Source organism: Panthera pardus, unplaced genomic scaffold (genome assembly GCF_024362965.1).
Source record: "Panthera pardus isolate Hobbes unplaced genomic scaffold, ASM2436296v1 HiC_scaffold_13, whole genome shotgun sequence".
NCBI classification, from domain to species: Eukaryota; Metazoa; Chordata; class Mammalia; order Carnivora; family Felidae; genus Panthera; species Panthera pardus.
In genome coordinates this window covers 39,503,701-39,522,936 of record NW_026526688.1, presented here as the reverse complement: position 1 = coordinate 39,522,936, position 19,236 = coordinate 39,503,701, and the positions used below count along the sequence as shown (strand labels likewise).

At 41.1% G+C, this 19,236-nt stretch overlaps 1 protein-coding gene across 5 annotated transcripts in view; it reads right to left on the bottom strand.

Annotated features, from left to right (window-relative positions):
* Positions 1-671: 671 nt before the first annotated feature.
* Positions 672-19,236, bottom strand: part of SH2D4A (SH2 domain containing 4A) — a 59,716-nt gene continuing 41,151 nt past the window's right edge. For all 5 annotated transcript variants that reach the window (XM_019440596.2, XM_019440598.2, XM_019440597.2 and 2 more), the window contains 2 exons: positions 3,848-4,068; positions 672-3,360 (listed from right to left, as the gene is read on the bottom strand). In XM_019440596.2, the coding sequence (XP_019296141.2) occupies positions 3,268-3,360; positions 3,848-4,068 (314 nt within the window). In that variant the 3' untranslated portion in view covers positions 672-3,267. The remainder of the gene's footprint in view (positions 3,361-3,847; positions 4,069-19,236) is intronic.

Below are 19,236 nucleotides of genomic sequence, written 5' to 3'. Positions count from 1 at the left end.
GGCTGGAACCTGGACAGTAACAGGAGAGGAACATCCTCGACCAAGAAACCTTAGGCAGGTTAAGGGGGCTGGGCTTGTTGAGGCAGCAGAAGGAAGGGACCAGGACCAGGGTATGGACATCCTTGCTTTAGGTCATAACTAGGGTCAGACACAGGGAGACTGTGTCTAATAGCTGAGCTGAGAATTCGGGCCCCCCGACCCCCATTTAGTGTTAATCACTTTCTGAATTCTTTACCATTCTCTCTCCCTAAGAATTTCAAGTACTACTCCTGGCCATCACATCCATTGTTTGATGATGTGATCATTGTTTGTGTCAGTTTATTCCTCTGAATATTAATAACCACAGGATAAAATAGTATATAACTCAGATCTGCTCCCCCTTGTACTATGTTAATTCAGTCAGGTCATTTGCTGTTTCCCCAGTTGGATGTTATTTAGTGTCCTTATATCTGGGTATGACTGTACTTATTTCTTCCAAAATAATTCTAGGCAGAGGATGATGCTGGAATCATATATGTCTTCATAATTATTAGTGACTATAGGGTACTTTTCTATTTATTTCAAAACCTTAAGATGAATGAAAACTGAATGAAATTAATAAAAATTAATAAAAATCAGCTAGTAAAAGCACCTTCTTTTAATTAAAATAGAACTACCATATGACCCAGTAATTCCACTTCTGGGTGTTTATTCAAAGAAAGCAAAAATACTAATTCAAAAAGATACATCACCCCTATGTTCATTGCAGCATTATTTACAGTAGACAAGAAGCAACCTAGGTGTCCACTGACAGATGAATGGATAAAAAGATGTGATACACACACACACACACACACACACACAGGAATATGACTCAATCATAAAAAAGGGATCATGCCATTTGTGACATGGATGGACCTTGAGGGTGTTATGCTAAGTGAAATAAGTCAGAGATAGACAAATATCCTATGGTTTCATTTACATGTCGAATCTAAAAAACATACGAAACCAAGCCAAACTCACAGAGAATAGATTTGTGGTTGCCAGAGGGAAGGAGGGTTGGGAGGTGGGCAAAATGGGTGAAGGGGGGGTCAAGAGGTATAGACTTTCAGTTATAAAATAAATAAGTCTTGGGGATGTACAGTATGGTGGCTAGAGTTGATAATACTATAGTGCATATTTGAAAGTTGCTAAGAAAGTAGATCTTAAAAAAGTTATCACAAGAAAAAAACTTTTTAACTTTGTAAGGTGATGGATGATAACTATACTTATAATGGTGATCATTTCACAGTGTATACAAATGTCAAATCATTATGTTATACACCTGAAACTAATTTAATGTTAATGTCAAGTACGCTGCAATTTTTTAAAATGTGCTTTTGTATTAGAAGTGAAAGCTGACATTCAGAGAGCTAATGGTGGGAAGATATGGAGACAGAATAGAAGTTTGTGACTTCCTGTCCTGTGCCATCTTTGCAATTCTATAAGGTCACAGCTGTTGAGTCACAGGAATGAAAGCCAAAGACAGGTTCTCTTGGACAAATGTCTCACTGACAGTTGTCTCTCAGACTGTACAAACACATGCGACATTTCAAGTAACACTTTACAATGATCTGTGTTTAAAAACTTTCTCATAAAAACACACGTGTGCACTCATACACACTCACACACACACGTCCCCCACACTCTGTCGTTACATTTCATACAACCGACTGCCTCACGGACTAACTGCTCCAGCCCCTGCTGCTTCTGGAGGAATGCAGATACAGGGACTAGGCCTGAAGTGCAAGGAAGGCTCCATCTCCCCAGGAGAAGAACCTGTGGCTCAGAGCATAGGAGCATCCTTGGTCACTGCCCAGAGGCCAGCACCCCTGCTGGGCCGGAGGCTGGGGTGGGGATGCAGTGGGGCACAAGACTCCTGGCTGCGGGAATCTGCATCCCACTTGGGAGGTTACTCTTCATCTTCCTTTTTCCTTCATTATCAGGGAGGAGACTGTAGAGCAACAAATGGTATGTGATGTGTGTCACGTTCCACAATTACATGAACTTCTGTGTTCCTTTCCCAGGGCTGCTCTAACAAATTACCATAAACTCAAAGGCTTAGGGCAATAGAAACTTATTCTCTTAGAGTTCTGGAGTCTAGAAGTCTGAAACCAAGGTGTCAGCAGAGCCACATTCCCTTCCAAGGCTCCAGGGAAGGCATGTTCCATACTGCTGTCCTAGCTGCTGGGGGTTGCCAGCACCCCCTGCCATTCCCTGGCTGTGGCTGCATCTCTCCAGCCTCTGCCTCTGTCGTCCCATGGCTGCCTCACCTCTCCGTGTCTGTTTCCAAATCCCTTCTCTCCTGCTAAGGATGCCAGTCATTGGACTGAAGGCCCACCTGAATCCAGTATGAACCATCTTAACTTGATCACATCTGCAAACACCCTGTTCCCAGATAAGGTCACATTCACAGGGACCAGGGCTTAGGACTTCAACATATCTTTTTGGGGACACCGTTCAACCCACAAGTAGTACTCACACAGCTCACTATTCTGTTCTGGTCTACCCCCACCGGTAAGCACCTCATGCCTCATCCTGCGTGACGTGCTCCTGGATGGAGCCAAGGTAGACTGGGCAAGCACCGTCCTGCTCATGGAAACACACTCGCAGATGTCTGCTCATGTCTCTACGGTCCGTGGTATTTCTTTACATGTTAAGCCTCTCCTACATTTTTAAACTCCTCATTCAATTTACATTCCCAACTTTTGTTCTTCTGTGTCTCTTACATCCTGGCTCCAGCATGCGTGATAAATGAAGTGTGTTTGCGGGGTCATTTCAGCCATGAGTAAAGGCTTTTTTTGCCAGCTCCCCAAAGCCAACATGGAACTTAATGTAAACACAAACCTGAGACATTTCAAAATGACGCAAAGAGGGGTCATGAAATACTTCACATGAGCTACTAGTTTTTGAAGTAATGCCTTAATTCCTAAAAGGTTTTGATTCCTTCTTTGTTCATTTTATATACATCATTAAGGTTGTATCCTTCATGTTAGGTAGTTGCTGAAATTGGGAATCATCTCTCTTTACTTTCAGAGTGAATATCCTGCAGAGGCAATTTTCTTTTAACATTAAACTCCAGCATTTGTGCAGAAGAGAGATTTCCGTGGGGCTTTAAGGATACTTCCAGTTGATCAGCATTGGCTCTGCTGCAGGGTGACTTTGGCTTCACATACAAATGTCTATTTCAGCGATGTCTGTCCAGAGGAAAGCCCAGCTGGAGGTTACAGGATGACACGATGGAGACTGTCACTCAAAGAGCTCCAGGTAGTCGGGTGGCTCATCCTGCTGACCACAGGGGTACAGAAGGAGCTCTCTCCCCAGGGAAGTTATAGGTTCCTCCTGTGAATCAGAAGGCATAGGTCAGGCTGGGCTGTAGGGGGGCAGGTTGTTAAGACAGCATAAATAATAACATCATGTCCTTTCTGCCTCCTCAGGGTATATAACTTCTTGCTTGCCCTTAGCTTTATTGGTTTATGATAATCTTAAAAGAGATTTTTCTCATCTGCAAATTGCAGATTTTCTCATCTGCAAATTTCCCTCCCAGGCTTGAGTTCTAAGTAAGAGTGGTCTCAGATGTGGTCAGTGTGTGCACAGATTTTTAGAATCTTCTACATTCTCTGCCCCGGTGGGTTCTCCCTGAATATTTGAGGAAGAACTAGGTTCAATGATAAAGGAAATGCAATTAAGAATCCTGATTATCTGGAAGAATTATCAAAGACTAATCCCATTACTTGTCTCAATCTTTTTTCTTGTAATTGCCTTTCATTGCCTGGGCTGCTGCAGGACAACAATTCACAGAGCAAATTTAGTCTGCACATGGTTTCACCTTGTGATATTCCACCAGCTCCGCCAGGGTGGCATGCTGGAGCCGGTCCACACCCAGGAAGCTGTAGGAGTCCGTAGAGGCATCTATGAGGAAATGTTTGCAGCCATCCTCAGACAGATAGGACAGGGCATAGCCTTTGATCCTTTCACTGACTCGGATCAGAAAACTGCCTGGCACACATGTGCTCAGAAGTTCATTTGCTCTCTTTAATGTAAGAATTCCTGTGGGAAAGAAAAGCAGGTATTTCAGCCAAATCATTTCCAAAACTTTCTTCAGTTAAATATAGCTGTGTGGATAAAGTTTCATAAAAAGTAACAGCAACTGTAAGTCCATTTTGGTTCTTAAGAATACAGTGCAGTATCATTCATCTTCTGGTATTTGGTAACTGGGCCAGCCAGGTAGGTTACATAAGCAAATGGATAATATAAATGAGGGTGTGCACGTTTACCCTTCAGAGTATGTTTCCACCAATGCACCCAGTTATCACACCACAGCTGTTAGGTAGCTTCTGTGTCTGGCATCCCAGAAGCATTAGATCTGGAAGGGGACTGGAAGTTGCCTTCCTCAGTTTATTGACGAGGACTCTATGGCCTGGAGAGTGATCCAACATGGTCTTAAACAGTGCTTCTCAACCAGCACAATGTCTAGAAGTGTATGATCGACATCTTTGGTTGTCATGGGCAGGGAGTTGCACCAGGCAGCCAGTGCAGAGAGGCCAGGGACGCTGCTAAACATCCTACAGTGAATAGTACAGCTTCACACTGTAAAGAATTATCCAGCCCAAAATATCAACAGTGCCAAGCTGAGGACCCTGGTCTAGGAGTCAGCAAGTCAGTGACAGAAGAACCAGGATGGATCCAAGTCTTCAAGTGCTTTCTACAATAGCTACTCCTAAATCATGCTTCAGTGGCATTTAAAGGAATACAAGTATTTACTTATAAACATATATATACACCTATATATATGTATGTATGTTTATATATGTATATACATATGCTTCTATATTTATGTCTCCATATGTTTGTCCTAACATATATTCAAAACAATAAAACTCTTCATATATATTAAGTTTTATATGTATATATAGTTTAGATGCCTCATGAATTCACACTAATTAAGACCAGTCTTTCCCCCAACCAGTCCAAACTCATGAGGTTTGACTCATGTTCCCAATTTCCCTTCTTATTCCCATTGTAATTCATCAGATGAATCACTAACATTGCAAAACATATAGAAGGTATGCAAACACATCTTGGAGAGATGGTAACGTCGTTCACTTATTCAGCAAGTTCGGATTTGGGAGGACGAGCGTTATTCTCCCCCTGTTCCCTTTCACCACTGCAGAGAGAAGCTCTTTCTCCTCCTGTTCCACAGTTAGCTCCGTATTGATACTCTGAATCTTATTATTAGGGGAAAAAACCCCAAAAACCTCCTGGTGAAAGGGCAATGGATGGATCATTACAGTCCTTTAGTCTTATTATTAATAAAGTTAACTGAGAATTGAACCCTAATTATCCAGAACAAAACATTAAATAAAACCATTTCTATTTTACTTTAATAAAAGGGGGATTGAAAAATCACCTGTTCTCAGGGCACCTGGGTGGCTCAGTCAGTTAAGCGTCCAACTTTGGCTCAGGTCAAGATCTCACCATTTGTGAGTTCGAGCCCTGTATTGGGCTCTGTGCTGACAGCTCAGAGCCTGGAGCCTGCTTCGGCTTCTGTGTCTCCCTCTCTCTCTGCCCCTACCCAACTCATGTTCTGTCTCTGTCTTTTTCTCTCAAAAATAAACATTAAAAAATTTTTTTTAAAAATCATCTGTTCTCTCCCAGCCAAGACGAACCACTCAGCCCTTCTCCTGCCTTCTCTTCTCCCATGCACCATTCAGGAGGCCCCAGGGCCTGCACCTTGAAGTCAGAGCGTTCAACCCCTGTGAGGCTCAACCCCAGTGAAACGCCACGATAAGAACTGGGGATGTTGAAAGGCTTGGCAGATTCCCCCACTCATAGATAGGAAGCATCTCTGAAACAGAAGAAGAGTCACAACCTCTCTCCTCAGGCCTCCAGCTCTACTGCGATGATGCCCAGCAGGGTTACCAAAGCCTGTGCTTTACCTCCATTACATCCAGTTACCTTTCTGCCCTATCCTTGACAAGACTGGGCCAACACAGTCTGTGGCACCACTGATACTGGTAAGCCTCTTGGATTAGCTGCTAAACTGTCCACTGTAGGTGCTCAAATGATACCCATATTAAGTTCTAACAGATATGGACCTGCTGCTACTGTTGGTCTGTTGTACCTTTCTAGACACACCTCATCCTATTGATAGATTCCAGAGGACAACCATAAGCTGAAACAAGGCAACAGGTAACCAGCCTGCCCTGAGACTAAACATGACTGAGGTCTCAAGACTCTGTGTTTGATTGTTATGGAACCAGGGAGATTTTTCAACGACACTGAAAACTCCCCTTCAGAGGTGAGGGGCTAACAAACCACTAGTGAAAGAGAAACAGCATTCTGGAAAAAAGATTTCTCTCTTCTTGCAGACTTACTGACAGGCTAACTCTGAAATTGCAAGTTACTTCAACAGATGGGGTAGATGTTATAATTTATAACATCAGCATGTTATCCAGATGGATTTAGATTCCTAAAATGAAAGCTACTCTGGAAAATTATAACTGAACCTGGGTTAAGGTAGGTTAAACTCCTCCTAAAATCAGGTCATGGAGTAGCTGTAAATCAAACTCCCCCAAACCTCTCAAACTGTAATTATTACCCATTACATGCAGATCTTGGCACTGTGTAATCTCCAGAGACACTGGAACACAATAAAATGCTTTTGAGGCGAATCACAAGTCATAATGGAGACTTGAACACAATGGTACTGACAACAGGTTCAGAAGTTAAGTGTTATGGAGAGGATGCTTTGTTCTTTTTGCTTTAAAACAGGATTATCATTTCTGAGGAGCACATTCTTTTGGCTCCTCTGATGATACTGGTCCAAATATAATCTGCTGTTCCATCGAGGGCAGTGGGCACATCCAGGGATGCCTGGCTATGATCGCTACCAAGCAGTGAGCTTTGTCTGCTTGCAAAGAGAGTTCTTGAACACAAAGCCAAAATCCAGCATCAGATATTAATCACCGTGGATTCGGGCAATCTCCTTACAGTACTGATCATTCCCTGATTTACCCCTGTGCGTGACTCTAAGAATTCTAGAGCAGTGGTCTTCGTCCAAGCCCCCTAAAGGCAGTGTCACCTCCAAGCAAGTTCCCTCTGACCAGCTCTCTTCACACATATTACAAAAACCAAGCCTATGTGAGTTCATAGGAGGATTTCTGTGCTAGTGAAGAGGGGTAAATAAAAGCTTTCTTTTACTTCCTCAATTTTTGAAATGAATCAGATCTTCACCCTCCCATGCTCTGTTTTAAGCTGAATCCAGGCAGGGTGTGGCGGGACTACTCCAGTCCAAAAGGAAGCAGATGTCACTGCATAAGGTCTAACTAGATGGCTTCTGGCTTTTAAAGACCCTGGCGCAGAACTGGCTAAAACCCATGAGGGCCTGAATACCCAGCATGGAGGTTCACAACAGAAGCTGTTGAGAGGGAGCTGAGAGAAACGTCCCACTACTTTCTGTGTGTGATGCCAGGGCACTCTCTAGAAAAGTGCTATTCAACAGAATTTTCTGTGGTGATAGACATGTCTGGGCTGGCCATGTGGAGGCCACTAACCATATGTGGCTACTGAGCACCTGAAAGGTGACCAGTGTGACTGAGAGCCTCAAACTTTCATTTTATTTAAAAAATTTTTTATTTTTATTTATTTTTTTTATTTTTTGAGAGAAAGCGTGTGCACAAGCAGGGAAGAGATAAAGGGTGAGAGAGGGAGAGAATCCCAAGCAGGCTCCACTCCCAGCCCAGAGCCCCACACAGGGCTTGATCCCATGACCACTAGATTATGACCTGAGCCCAAATCAAGAGTCGGACATCCAACCAATGGAGCCACCCAGGAGCCCCAACTTCTAATGTTAATTTTAATTAATTTTGGTATAAAGAGTCACATATAGTTAGTGGCTACCATATTGGGCGGCACAACTCTAAACCCCACTGGGATGAAGGCAGACCTCCATGACAGGCCCAGGAAGACTATTTTTTGCAGAAAGGGTGAACAGATCTTAAGAAACTTGAAATAACTCAGAAATTCTAGCATGGCCCTAGTTGAAAATCAAGTGACAGCAACTACCTCACAGAAGAAGGGCAGTTCTCTGGGATGCCCTTCTCCACAGCTTCCTCCTGGAAAATGCCTACTCATCCTCCAAGATTCAACTCAATAGCATGAAAATAGCATGAAGCTTTCTGACTTCTCCCTGAGCAGTAAGTCAATGTTCCTCTACACCTGCTGAGCACCTGGTTCCCACCTCCACCTGAGACTCACCTGGTCTATCCAGGGTCTCACCTGGTTCCCCCTCCATCCTGGCAGGTGCTATCCACAGCTCTGTCAGTGTACTCACAGCACATTCTACTCTGTGTCTCCCTGCCCCACCTCCTTGTGATCTCATGGAGGGCAACTGATTTATTTTCACACTCTCAGCACCTGACACTTAGAAGATGCCCAGAAAAGAACTAATGAGTAATTTTGTCTTATAATCAAGCCAGAAACTTTCTTCTCTAGGACACTTCTATGCAGCTACTGCCCCTATTGTTATTGGTAGAGAATTGTTATCGGTAGAGACAAGGGATGCCCTCATGTTTCTCTGAAGGACTGCTAACTTTGTTTATATGTGTACATCTGTATGCCCTACTTCCAGAACCTGGAAAATATGTGTTTCAAAATCAGATGAAAGGTAACCAAATACCTATAACATGTAGAGTTCTTAATGTCTGCCTGGCACTACTCAAAGTGTGCATTATTTCATTTAATCCTCAAAGCGGCCTGACAAACAGGTACTGTTCCTACTCTCAAATCACAGATGAGAAAATCTGCATCAGAGAGAGCATCATAATGTGTTTAAGGTCACTGAGGTAGGCCAGGAGAAGCGCTGGTCTTGAACCCAGGCAGTCTCACCCCAGAGTCCAGGCTCTCATCCACTCAACCTGAATACTACCCCTGTGCTAGTGTTTCACACTGCTCAACGAGCTTCTATTTACTATTTACTATTTAATTCTCAAACAATTCGAAATAAATAGAACTGGTATTATTATCATCACCACACAGATGGGAAAACTGAAGGAGAGAAGATATGTGCCCAAGGTTATAGGATTAGTTAGTGATGGTTTCAGGTCTCTTGTCTCTTATTCAAGTATTTTGTTTTTTAACCCCACAGGCTCATGAAGTTTTCCTGAAATTGGCTGAAAGTAAACTACAGTATTTACTTCACACATTTCTCACCCGGGCAACATAAAGAAGATGAATTTTTCAGTGATTACTCAAGTACAGTTGCCTGGATGTAGGAGCAACACATCGGTAACCTCTGCAACCTCCCCTAGGCTCAGGATTCCCATTGCGGAGCACAGAGGGTTTCAGCTTTCTCCTTGAGCAGCATCAGGTCTGCTGAGAGCTGCCCGCAGGCTGCTGCCCTTTCAGAGCTCTGCCAGGAGGCCCTCACTCCTTCTTCTGTCATCTGTCCCACACTCTCTGCCTCTTGGGCTGCCCAGAAAACCCTGCAAGGAAGGGATGGCACTAAGACAACTTACATGAAGGAACACATCTCTGCTGTTAAAGTGACATCAAAGTCCCACACTGCAAAGTGCCAAGGTTAGGGGTGAGTAAAAGAAAAACTGAGTTTTAGAAGAACTCATTTCCAAGTAGCAACCCTGCCAGACGCAAAGGGCACATGCTATCCATAGGAGGTCTTAAACTTGGACGAGAGCTCTATATTTCCCCCCTTCAGCTCCCTTCCACCTTATGCTTTCTTTAACCCCTTCAGTATTTACAGGAAGTATTTGTGGAGAGGCCCTGGGATCTGCCCTAGATTCTCTATATGGAGGGGAGATGTATGGTGATGTCGAGCTCTCACTCACCCTTGGGGTCTCAGGCACCTTAGGGGTGAGGAAAAATAGAGCTCTTAAAATATTATTCATGTTTCCTTAATAATTCAAGAATAAAAATCACATAATTTGTTCTTTCATCATTACCTTAATGATTAACACTTATTAACTAGGGCTTACTATGTGTCACATTCAGCTCTAAATATTCACATATATTAACTCATTGAATTGTTAGAATGATCCTATTAAGCAGATGATATCACTGTCTGCATTACACAGAGGAGAGACAGAAGATCAGAAGTCACGTGACTTGCCTAAGGCCACACAGCTGGTTGATGGGGCTGGGATTTGACCCCTAAGATGTTCTCTTAACCACTACAACTGCGGCCTCCTTTCCCAGAATAAAGAGTATCCAAATTTTATAAAGAAACCACATGACAACAAAGAAAATTCTGACAACAAAACCATAGGTTAAAAATACTTCTCAAAAGGGGCACCTGGGTGGCTCAGTCAGTTGAGCATCTGACTTTGGCTCAGGTCATGATCTCATGGTTCATGAGTTCGAGCCCCTCATCAGGCACGTTGCTGTCAGCCCACTTCAGATCCTCTGTCCCCCTCTCTGCCCCTCTCCCACTCGTGCTCTTTCTCAAAAATAAACATTAAAAAAAATTCTCTAAATACCAGGATCCCCCTTTCAATAAAAAATCTGAAGTCAAACCCCCAAAGCAGGTCACTCTCTTTTGCCGCAGCCTCCCCCCCACCCCCCCACCCCCCCCCGCCACTCCACCCTTCCCTTGCCTGCTTGGTCCCTCTTGGTCCCTCCAAGAGCACAGTGTGAAATAACACTGGAGCCTGGGCATCAGTAATGGGAAGCTTGGGGTCCCAGGCACATACAGGCCATGACTCCCAGTGGCTGGCAGCATTAGGATGAGGATAGGTGCATCATTTGCAAAACTCAAGTAAGCAAGGTCTTTGGGGTTAATGGACTATTCTGAACATTAATGGAAATACATACTAATGTTTTTGCAACTGGTTTGCTACACTGGGTAATTTATGAGAAAAGTCAGGGTCTTGGGAAAAAACAAAAACACAACCCACAATGATGCATAGTATTTGCTGCCGAAAAGCTAGCTCTTCTCAAGTCTGAATAAATGTATGTAGCTTTAGCCTCTTTATGTTTCGTCTTCAGTTAGTTTGGAAATCTGAATCCTAGGCAGTCAGACAGGAGAACTATGGAGAATAATTCAAAGTGTTTTGATGCCATTAATGTAGATGAAGGCTTCATGCTAAAATGTAGGTGAATTCCCAGGGCTCCTTGCTAAGGCCATGCTGGTCCCTCTCAAGGGTAGGACAGTGGCTGGCAGGGAAGGGGCCTGCACTAGTCCTTCCCTGCCACACTCACACAGGGACATATTCTCGCTGCTGCCCACAGCCTACCCACCCTACGCAGTGTATGAATCATATATGTAAATGAGGCAGTGCTTAGTAAAGGAAGAAACTTGAAAATCTCTTTGTAAGAGGGGGGCAAATTTTGCTGGCTGCACAGTTAAGAAATCGCCACTCCTCGGCAAAATAGTCAAAGGACAGATCATCACTTATGAGTGCCAATTCACATGTTCATTAAAATTTTAGCCTGAAGGAAATCTTGGGCAGTCTCTGAGACTCCGTCCACACAATCTCTCCCGTTGTACGCACTTGGTCCTTAAGGCCTGTGTGGCAGGGGCTGCAGGCCAGCACACTGCCAAAGGACAGGGACACGGGACTCCACTTGGACAGTTGGCTCTAGGGAACTTAAGTCCCAGACAGCAACCGCCTCCTCAGAAATGGATAGGACTTGCTTTCCAAGGAGAATGAAAATTTGGAGGATGTGTCAGAAATGGAAGCAATCAAAATAGCTGCAGTGTGAACTATATTGAAATCCCACAGATGTTAAAGGGATTTGCTTTTTAAGTAGCTTAAAATATAAAATATTGGGACTGAATCATTTAGAGGCAGGTTCAGCTATAAACCATGAAAGCAAAAGACATCCACAAGAAACAAATCAGGATGGAAATACTTCATCAACAGTCTAATTATGTTCATATTTGAATAAGGAATGTTCATTACATTTCAGCAGAATAATGATCAACTCTTGATGCTTAAAGCAAATATGTGAATCCTCTAACAACAGAAGCAATTAGAAAATTCCTAAATCAGAAATTTGTTTATACACTTATTGCTAGCTTTTCCCCACCTTCCTATTCCCAGTCCCTGATGAATTCTAAGCTCCTGAACACTGTCATGTATTAACAGGAGACAGGAAATGCTAATGGAGGGAATGAAGATAGGAGTCTATGGGTTTCTGAACAGACTTTCAAACTTCAGTTTCATTTATTTGTTGGCCCTTTGCTCTAAGAAGTGTAAAAAAGCATGTTAGTGAGTACAGATAATTATATATCTACACACTTTGGATACTCCTATTCATGAACCAGAATAAGTAAAATGACTTTGAAGGATGTTAAATTTAGCCAGGAGGACTCTCCAACACTAATCACGAACTTTACGAACTTTCTAGACAATAACATGTGTTTTAAAGACTGCTAATAGCATTGTGACCAACCAGATGCAAGAAAAAAATGAATAAAAATAAGGACTGTATTTGAGGGTCAAGATAGTCCAACACAATGAAAGGAGGGTGGCAAAGAGAGAAGAAAATAATCCTTTTTAAGGAAACAAAACCAAACAGACTTAACTACAGTATACAGGAGATTTAAATTTAGAAAACAGAAGATACGGCTTTAGCAATTCCAGGACTCACTCCCATCTCTCTGCACCTTCCCTCCCAACATCGTGCTCAACCTAAACTGGCAATGTTCTGCTCAACTTTTCCAAACAACTTTATTCCCTGTTTTGGGGGTGGTTGTTCTTTTGTCCTTCCAAATTCCTGTTGCCTTCTGGGGTGACCTCCTAGGTTCTGGGATTTTTAAGGACAAGCCCTAAATAAATACTTGTCAAAACAGCATAGGACAGTTTTTGCAGTAATAAAGATCTATTTTATTGAAGTGCTACTTATTCTTCATATATGATGCTGTTATGACAGTATTTTGTGGCAAGATTAGGATTCTAAAGAAGAGAAAAGCAGAGAGAACAGGAAGGGTGAATTTACTCTCCAGCTGTTCAGTTCTGGTAAGCCATAACAACAGAAACACTACGCGCCAGGCACTGTTCTAAGCACGTTACATATATTAGCTGATGAACTTTTTTCTTAATGTTTATTCATTTATTTTGAGAGAGGGAGAGAGAGTGAGCGAATGCCGGAGAGGGCAGAGACCATGGATCATGACCTGAGCCAAAATCAAGAGTTAGACACTTAACCAACTGAGTCATTCTGGTGCCCCTGATGTACTTTAAAAACAAAACAAAACAAAACGAAAAAACAAAAACCTTACTCTATAGTGTAGATATCATTATCCCCATTTTACAGAGGAGACGAACATACCCAGATCTAGGGGATCTGGTCTTGGAGTCTTGTGCCAAGCCTGTACTATACAGTCGACCCTCAAACAACACAGGGTTGAACTGTATGGTCCACTTATATGTGGGTGTTTTTCAAATAAAAATAGTACTGTATGCATTTTCTCTTCCTTATGATTTTCTTAATAATGTTTTCTCTAGTTTACTTCATTATAAGAATACAGGCATAATACATATAACATACAAAATAACTGTAATGTTATCAGTAAGGCTTCTGGTCAACAGTAGGATATTAGTAGTTAAGTTTCTGGGAAGTCAAAATTTAACTGTGCAGGAAGTTGGCACCCCACCCCCTGCATTGTTCAAGGATCAGTTGTACCCCCTTTCCATGCTAAGAGCCAAGAAAACTCTGTGCTTCTTGGGCTGTACATTGAAAAAAACATTTTTTTTCTCACATTTATTTATTTTTGAGAGACAGAGAGTGTGAGCAGGGGAAGGGGCAGAGAGAGAAGGAGACACAGAATTGGAAGAAGGCTCCAGGCTCTGAGCTGTCAGCACAGAGCCCAACGCGGGGTTTTGAACCCACGAACTGTAAGATCATGACCTGAGCCAAAGTCAGATGCTTAACCAACTGGGTGCCCCACTGGGGTCTTCATTTTTAAAAGTCAGCTTGAGATATAATTTATATACAATAAAAATTTTCCAATTTTAAGTGTACAAATGATTGATTTTGACAAATGTATACAATTGGGTAACTACTACCACAATAATAATATAGATTGTATTTCTATTACCCCAAACCCTTGTGCCCTTGGGGCATTTTATTAAACATTTGAATGTTACATATCTGCCTCTTAAAATTCTCCCTGGGATTGAGCAAAATAGTGTCTGGACAAGAACATGCTTTTTCCTTATTCTCAGAGGTGGGGATGGGGCATACTTATGCTGGGTGAAAGTTCCATGACACTTTACATCACCACTGACTGTAAGATTTAGTGAATTAATCCATTTATTGGAGAAACAAATCTCTGTGGTATTACTGTTCACTTATTTAAATTCCAAGTTATATAAAAAACATGACATGGATGTTCCCACTTGTGTTAGTGGTCAGATATGCTGTGACTTTGAAGTAAAATAGATCTGGCTCTAAATACTGCCACTAGTGTTAGAAGTCCAAAAAGAACTTCACATCTTAGTTCCTAGTTCTTATTCTATAAAGTGGAAATAAAAGTTACCTCCTTCAAAGTGTTCAATGTAATGTTTGGCACATATTAGGTCCTCAAAAAATTGCAGCTCTAACAGAATCTTCTGACAAACAATTAGAAATAATAAGAGATTTCAACAGTATTAATGAATTTAAGATCAACATATAAAAACATAATTTCTTTACAGCATCAACAACCAATTATGTAATTTTTAAAAATCCCTTTAAAAACAGAAAAAAAATTTACATACCTAGAACTAAATCTAGTTTTCCTTTTTTTTTTTTTTTAAAGGTGCATGTCCTATATGGGGGATTTATTTAATGATTTAAAAGAAATATAAGAAGAAATTTACTATGTTCATGGATGGAAAAATACAATAATATAAAGATGGCAATTATATCTCCAAATTAATCTACAAATTCAATGAAATTCTATTAAAATTCCCAACAAGCATTTTAAAACTTGATGTGTTGCCCCTAAAAGCCATGTGAGCTATGTGGGGCCAAGAAAGACAATTTCAAAGGAATAGGAAGAGGGAGAACTTGTCCTAATAGATATAAAGACATAATATAAATATATAGTAATTCCCATAAACAGGATCTTGGTATACAACAGCGGGAGCATTACAAATCAGTGGAAAAAGGAAGACTATTTAATGAATGATACTGCGAGAACTGGCTACTCACATGTAGAATAAATTAGGTATCTATACCATATATCATATACAAAAATAAATTACAGGTGGATTATATATTATACAATAAGCAAAAACCATAAAGGAAAAATAGCTAAACTCAACCTCACTGAAATGAAAAACTTCTATGCCTCAAAATGTGCCAAAAATCTAAAATACGTAGTCTAGGAAAAGATATATGCAACCCATATAATTAATAAAGGTTTACTATCCAGAATATATAAAATCCTACAAATTAATATTAAAAACTCAACTGACTAGAAAAATAGTCAAAAGATTATAAGTAATTACAGAACCCCCCTATCCAGGAAGCAGGGAAGGCTCAGCCTCACTACAAATCAGTGCAAATTAAAATAAGGTGAGGGGCACCTGGGTGGCTTAGTTGGTTAAGTGCCCAACTTCGGCTTAGGTCATGATCTCATGGTCATGGGTTTGAGCCCTGTATCAGGCTCTGTGCTGACAGCTCAGAGCCTGGAGCCTGCTTCAGATTCTGTGTGTGTGTGTCTCTCTCTGCCCCTCCCCTGCTCATGCTCTGTCTCTTTGTCTCTCAAAAATAAATAAACGTTAAAAAATTTTTTTAATATAAAAAAAATAAAATAAGGTGATTCCACTTTGGACCCATAAGAATAAGGGAAAAGAAAAGTTTGGCAACACCAAGCATGGTAAGTATGTAGGAAAACAGAAACTCTTAAAGATTGCTAGTGGGAGTAGAGATTCATATAATCACTTTGGAGGGCATTTGGCAATATTCAATATAATTAAAGATTCATGTAACCTACCCTCCTAGCAATTCCACTTTTAGATATACACCCTGAAGAAATTATCACATATGTGTACAATGAGGTATGTCCAAAAGTATATACCCCACATCATTTTCTGTAATGGCAAAAACAACAACAACAACAACAACAACAACAACAAAAACCAACTATACCAAATATAGAAGGGATGAATGAATAATGATAGTGTGTATAATAACATAGAAATATAATTATTAAACACATATAAAGCATTGTATGCTTACACTTTATGTATTATAAATAACATATATTATAATATACTACACAATAGGTAAAACAAATGAGCCAGTCTACATTTATAAAAAAGGAAAAATCCAGACAACATAATGTTGGGAGAAAACTCAAGTTGCAGAACAATGCCTATAACATGATACCATGTAAATGTTAAACACAAGATTGCATGTTTTATAGAAGTATGTATACGTTTAATATATCTTAATATATTTTATAAAAATTCACACACATCTACATATATAATGAGAGTACAAAAATGAGAGAATAAAAATGAAAGGATAATTTCAAAAGAGTGGTTCACCCCCTGGGAGAGAGGTATACAGAATCAAAAAGGCAGTAAAAGAGGGTGCCTTAATTCTTTCAGACTTTCTTTCCTTTTTTTTTTTTTAAGTTTATTTATTTATTTGAGACAGAGTGAGAGAGGTGGGGGAGGGGCAGACAGAGAGGAAGAGAGAGAATCCCAAGCAGGTTCCACACTGTTAGACATGGGGCTTGATCTCACGAACTGTGAGATCATGACCTGAGCCAAAATCAAGAGCCAGATGCTCAACTGACTGGGCCACCCAGGTCCCCCAGGTTTTATTTCTTATTAAGAAAAACAGATATGAAATAAATATGGTTTCTAACATTCACTGTACTGTATCCTGGAAAGTAGATATAACATTTGCTACAACATTGGTCTTAGTCATAGCTTCCTTTGTACTTTTTGTTCAAAATAGTTTATAATCAATTTTTTTTTAAATAAGGAAAGGGAGAAAAATCCTCCATAATGTGGGTAGGCCTCATCCAGTCAGTTGAAGGCCTTAAAAGAACAAAGACTGACCTTGCCTGAGCAAGAAGGGATTCTGCCAGTGTTCAGCCTTTGGACTCGAGCTCAGTCTTCCCCGAGTCTCCGGCCTGCTGGCCTACCCAGCAGATTTGGGGCCCAGCAAGCCTCCACAGTCACGTGAGTCAGCTCCTCAAGAGGCTGGCCATAGAAGGATCTTCAGGAGAAACAACTGCAGAGGTCCTAAGAGAGGGGTAAGTGTGGTGTGTCAGGGATAGAAGGGAAACGTGTGGTGGAGAGCAGTGATCAAGGCAGGGCTCTTCGAAGAACATCATCTGAGACGGGGCCGGAGCAATAATCAGGGGTGTATCAAGCCAGCTTTGTGAGCCCCAGGGAGGAATTTGGGTTGTACTCTCATTGCAGTTTGATTATGTTGAAAACGGAGGACAGCAGAGGAAAGATGGAGACCAATTAGGAGGCTGATAAAGGAGGGCAGATGAGAGATCAAGATTAGTTATTCACGTGGTGACAAAGTCCAGAACTTTCTCCTACTGAAGGGGCTTAGCAGCAAGGCAAGATGCTCTGGGACATACACTGTAGTTTTCCCAGCAGTCCTCCTAAATGAGTGTGAGTATAAAATTTCCAAATTAACTAACATGAATTACCTTTGCAGAATATTAAAAAATTAGAAAAATGCCCACTACAAAATTCCTTCACAAGGCCCTCTGTCAAGACTGCTGGGGCTTCCTAGTATTCTTCATGATTCTGCGGTTGCACAGTGTAGTAAGGTGGCCTACAAATTTGCAGGGAGGTTCTTCCCAGGGAGTAGGTGGGAAAGCATCCTGGGAAGGAGCCAGTGTGTACATCAGCTCCCTGGTCTCCAGGATACTAGGAAGGAACATGGGAAGCAGCTAAGAGATGTCAGCAAGTCATTCCATCTGGGTCCTAACACCAAACTGAACCATGTAAAAGCTAGAAATGTGCTCTGGCTCTAAGGAAAACTAACAAAAAGTGTAAAAGAACTTGAGAATCTTCAATGGGTTCTCCCACAAGTCCCACATAACCAATGGGACCAAAAGTCCGGTAAAAGTTGAGAACTTGTGGTCTCTGAAAAAAGCTTGCTGAGAGAGAAGTGGGGAGACGGCATATCTAGATGTGCTTGAGATCATCAAAAGATGCTCATGAAGTAGAGTTCAGCACTGCATTTCAGGATCTCTCTTGTACTTGGGATTTTCCAAGCTCTTACGTCTAGGAGATCAGACAATATCCTACTTTACTGCCTCTAATACTGGCCCCCATGGACAGATATTCATCTCATCATTATCCCAAGTGAGGAGGGACACCTGAGACAAAGATCTGGTGCCATCACAATGAATGTTAGTGCTCCCCAGGGTCTTGTCCTTGTTCTTCTCTCATCATTCTTCCCAATTCACTCCTGGAAAACCTCATCCCTCCCATGCTTTTCATTAGGTGCTGATAACTCCAATATATTATCTCTAACATTGTTCCATCAATTCAATTTCCAAAGGGATATTTTCATATGACTGCCCCAAAGACATTTCAAACTCATCATATCCCAGATAAGCTCATTGTCTCCCCTCTTCTTTTTGCCCCTTAATCTCCCATCCTCTTGTGGTCCTTCTTCCAGCTGATAGCATGCCACCTTCTGCCTAGCCCCACAAGCCAGAGATCCAGTAGTTTTCATTTCCCCTGTCCTCTACCCACTCATCCTGTCTAAAGCTAATTAAAAGAAAAGGGTAAAAGTGTGACTTCCACAGTGAAAAATTAGCTGACCAAAACAGTAACATAAGAAAGGCAGTTTATGCAGTGCATGATAATGGAGGAAGATGGTAAACCAATACAAGAGCTACCATCCCATTATTTCAAACAGGGCTCATGAGCAATAAACGATTATATTTTAAAAATATAAGATATTATCCATCTTTATCATAGAAACATGTGAAATTTTGTCTTCTTAAAACAAGATAATGACTTACATGACTATTAATATCATATTATTTACATTATACTGTATATTATTTATTTTGCTTATGACTATGATATTTATATAAATGAAAATAAACAAGTAACAATTGCAACTAATAAGTTATTAAAACTCAAGAATTTATTTTTTAATCAAAGCTCCAACTGGATTTTTAGTTCAACTTTATCTTTCTCACTTTTAGCAACTGTTTCAAATAGAACTGCCTGTTAAAGTACCAGGATTTTGAATTACATGAACCAACATTTTCAA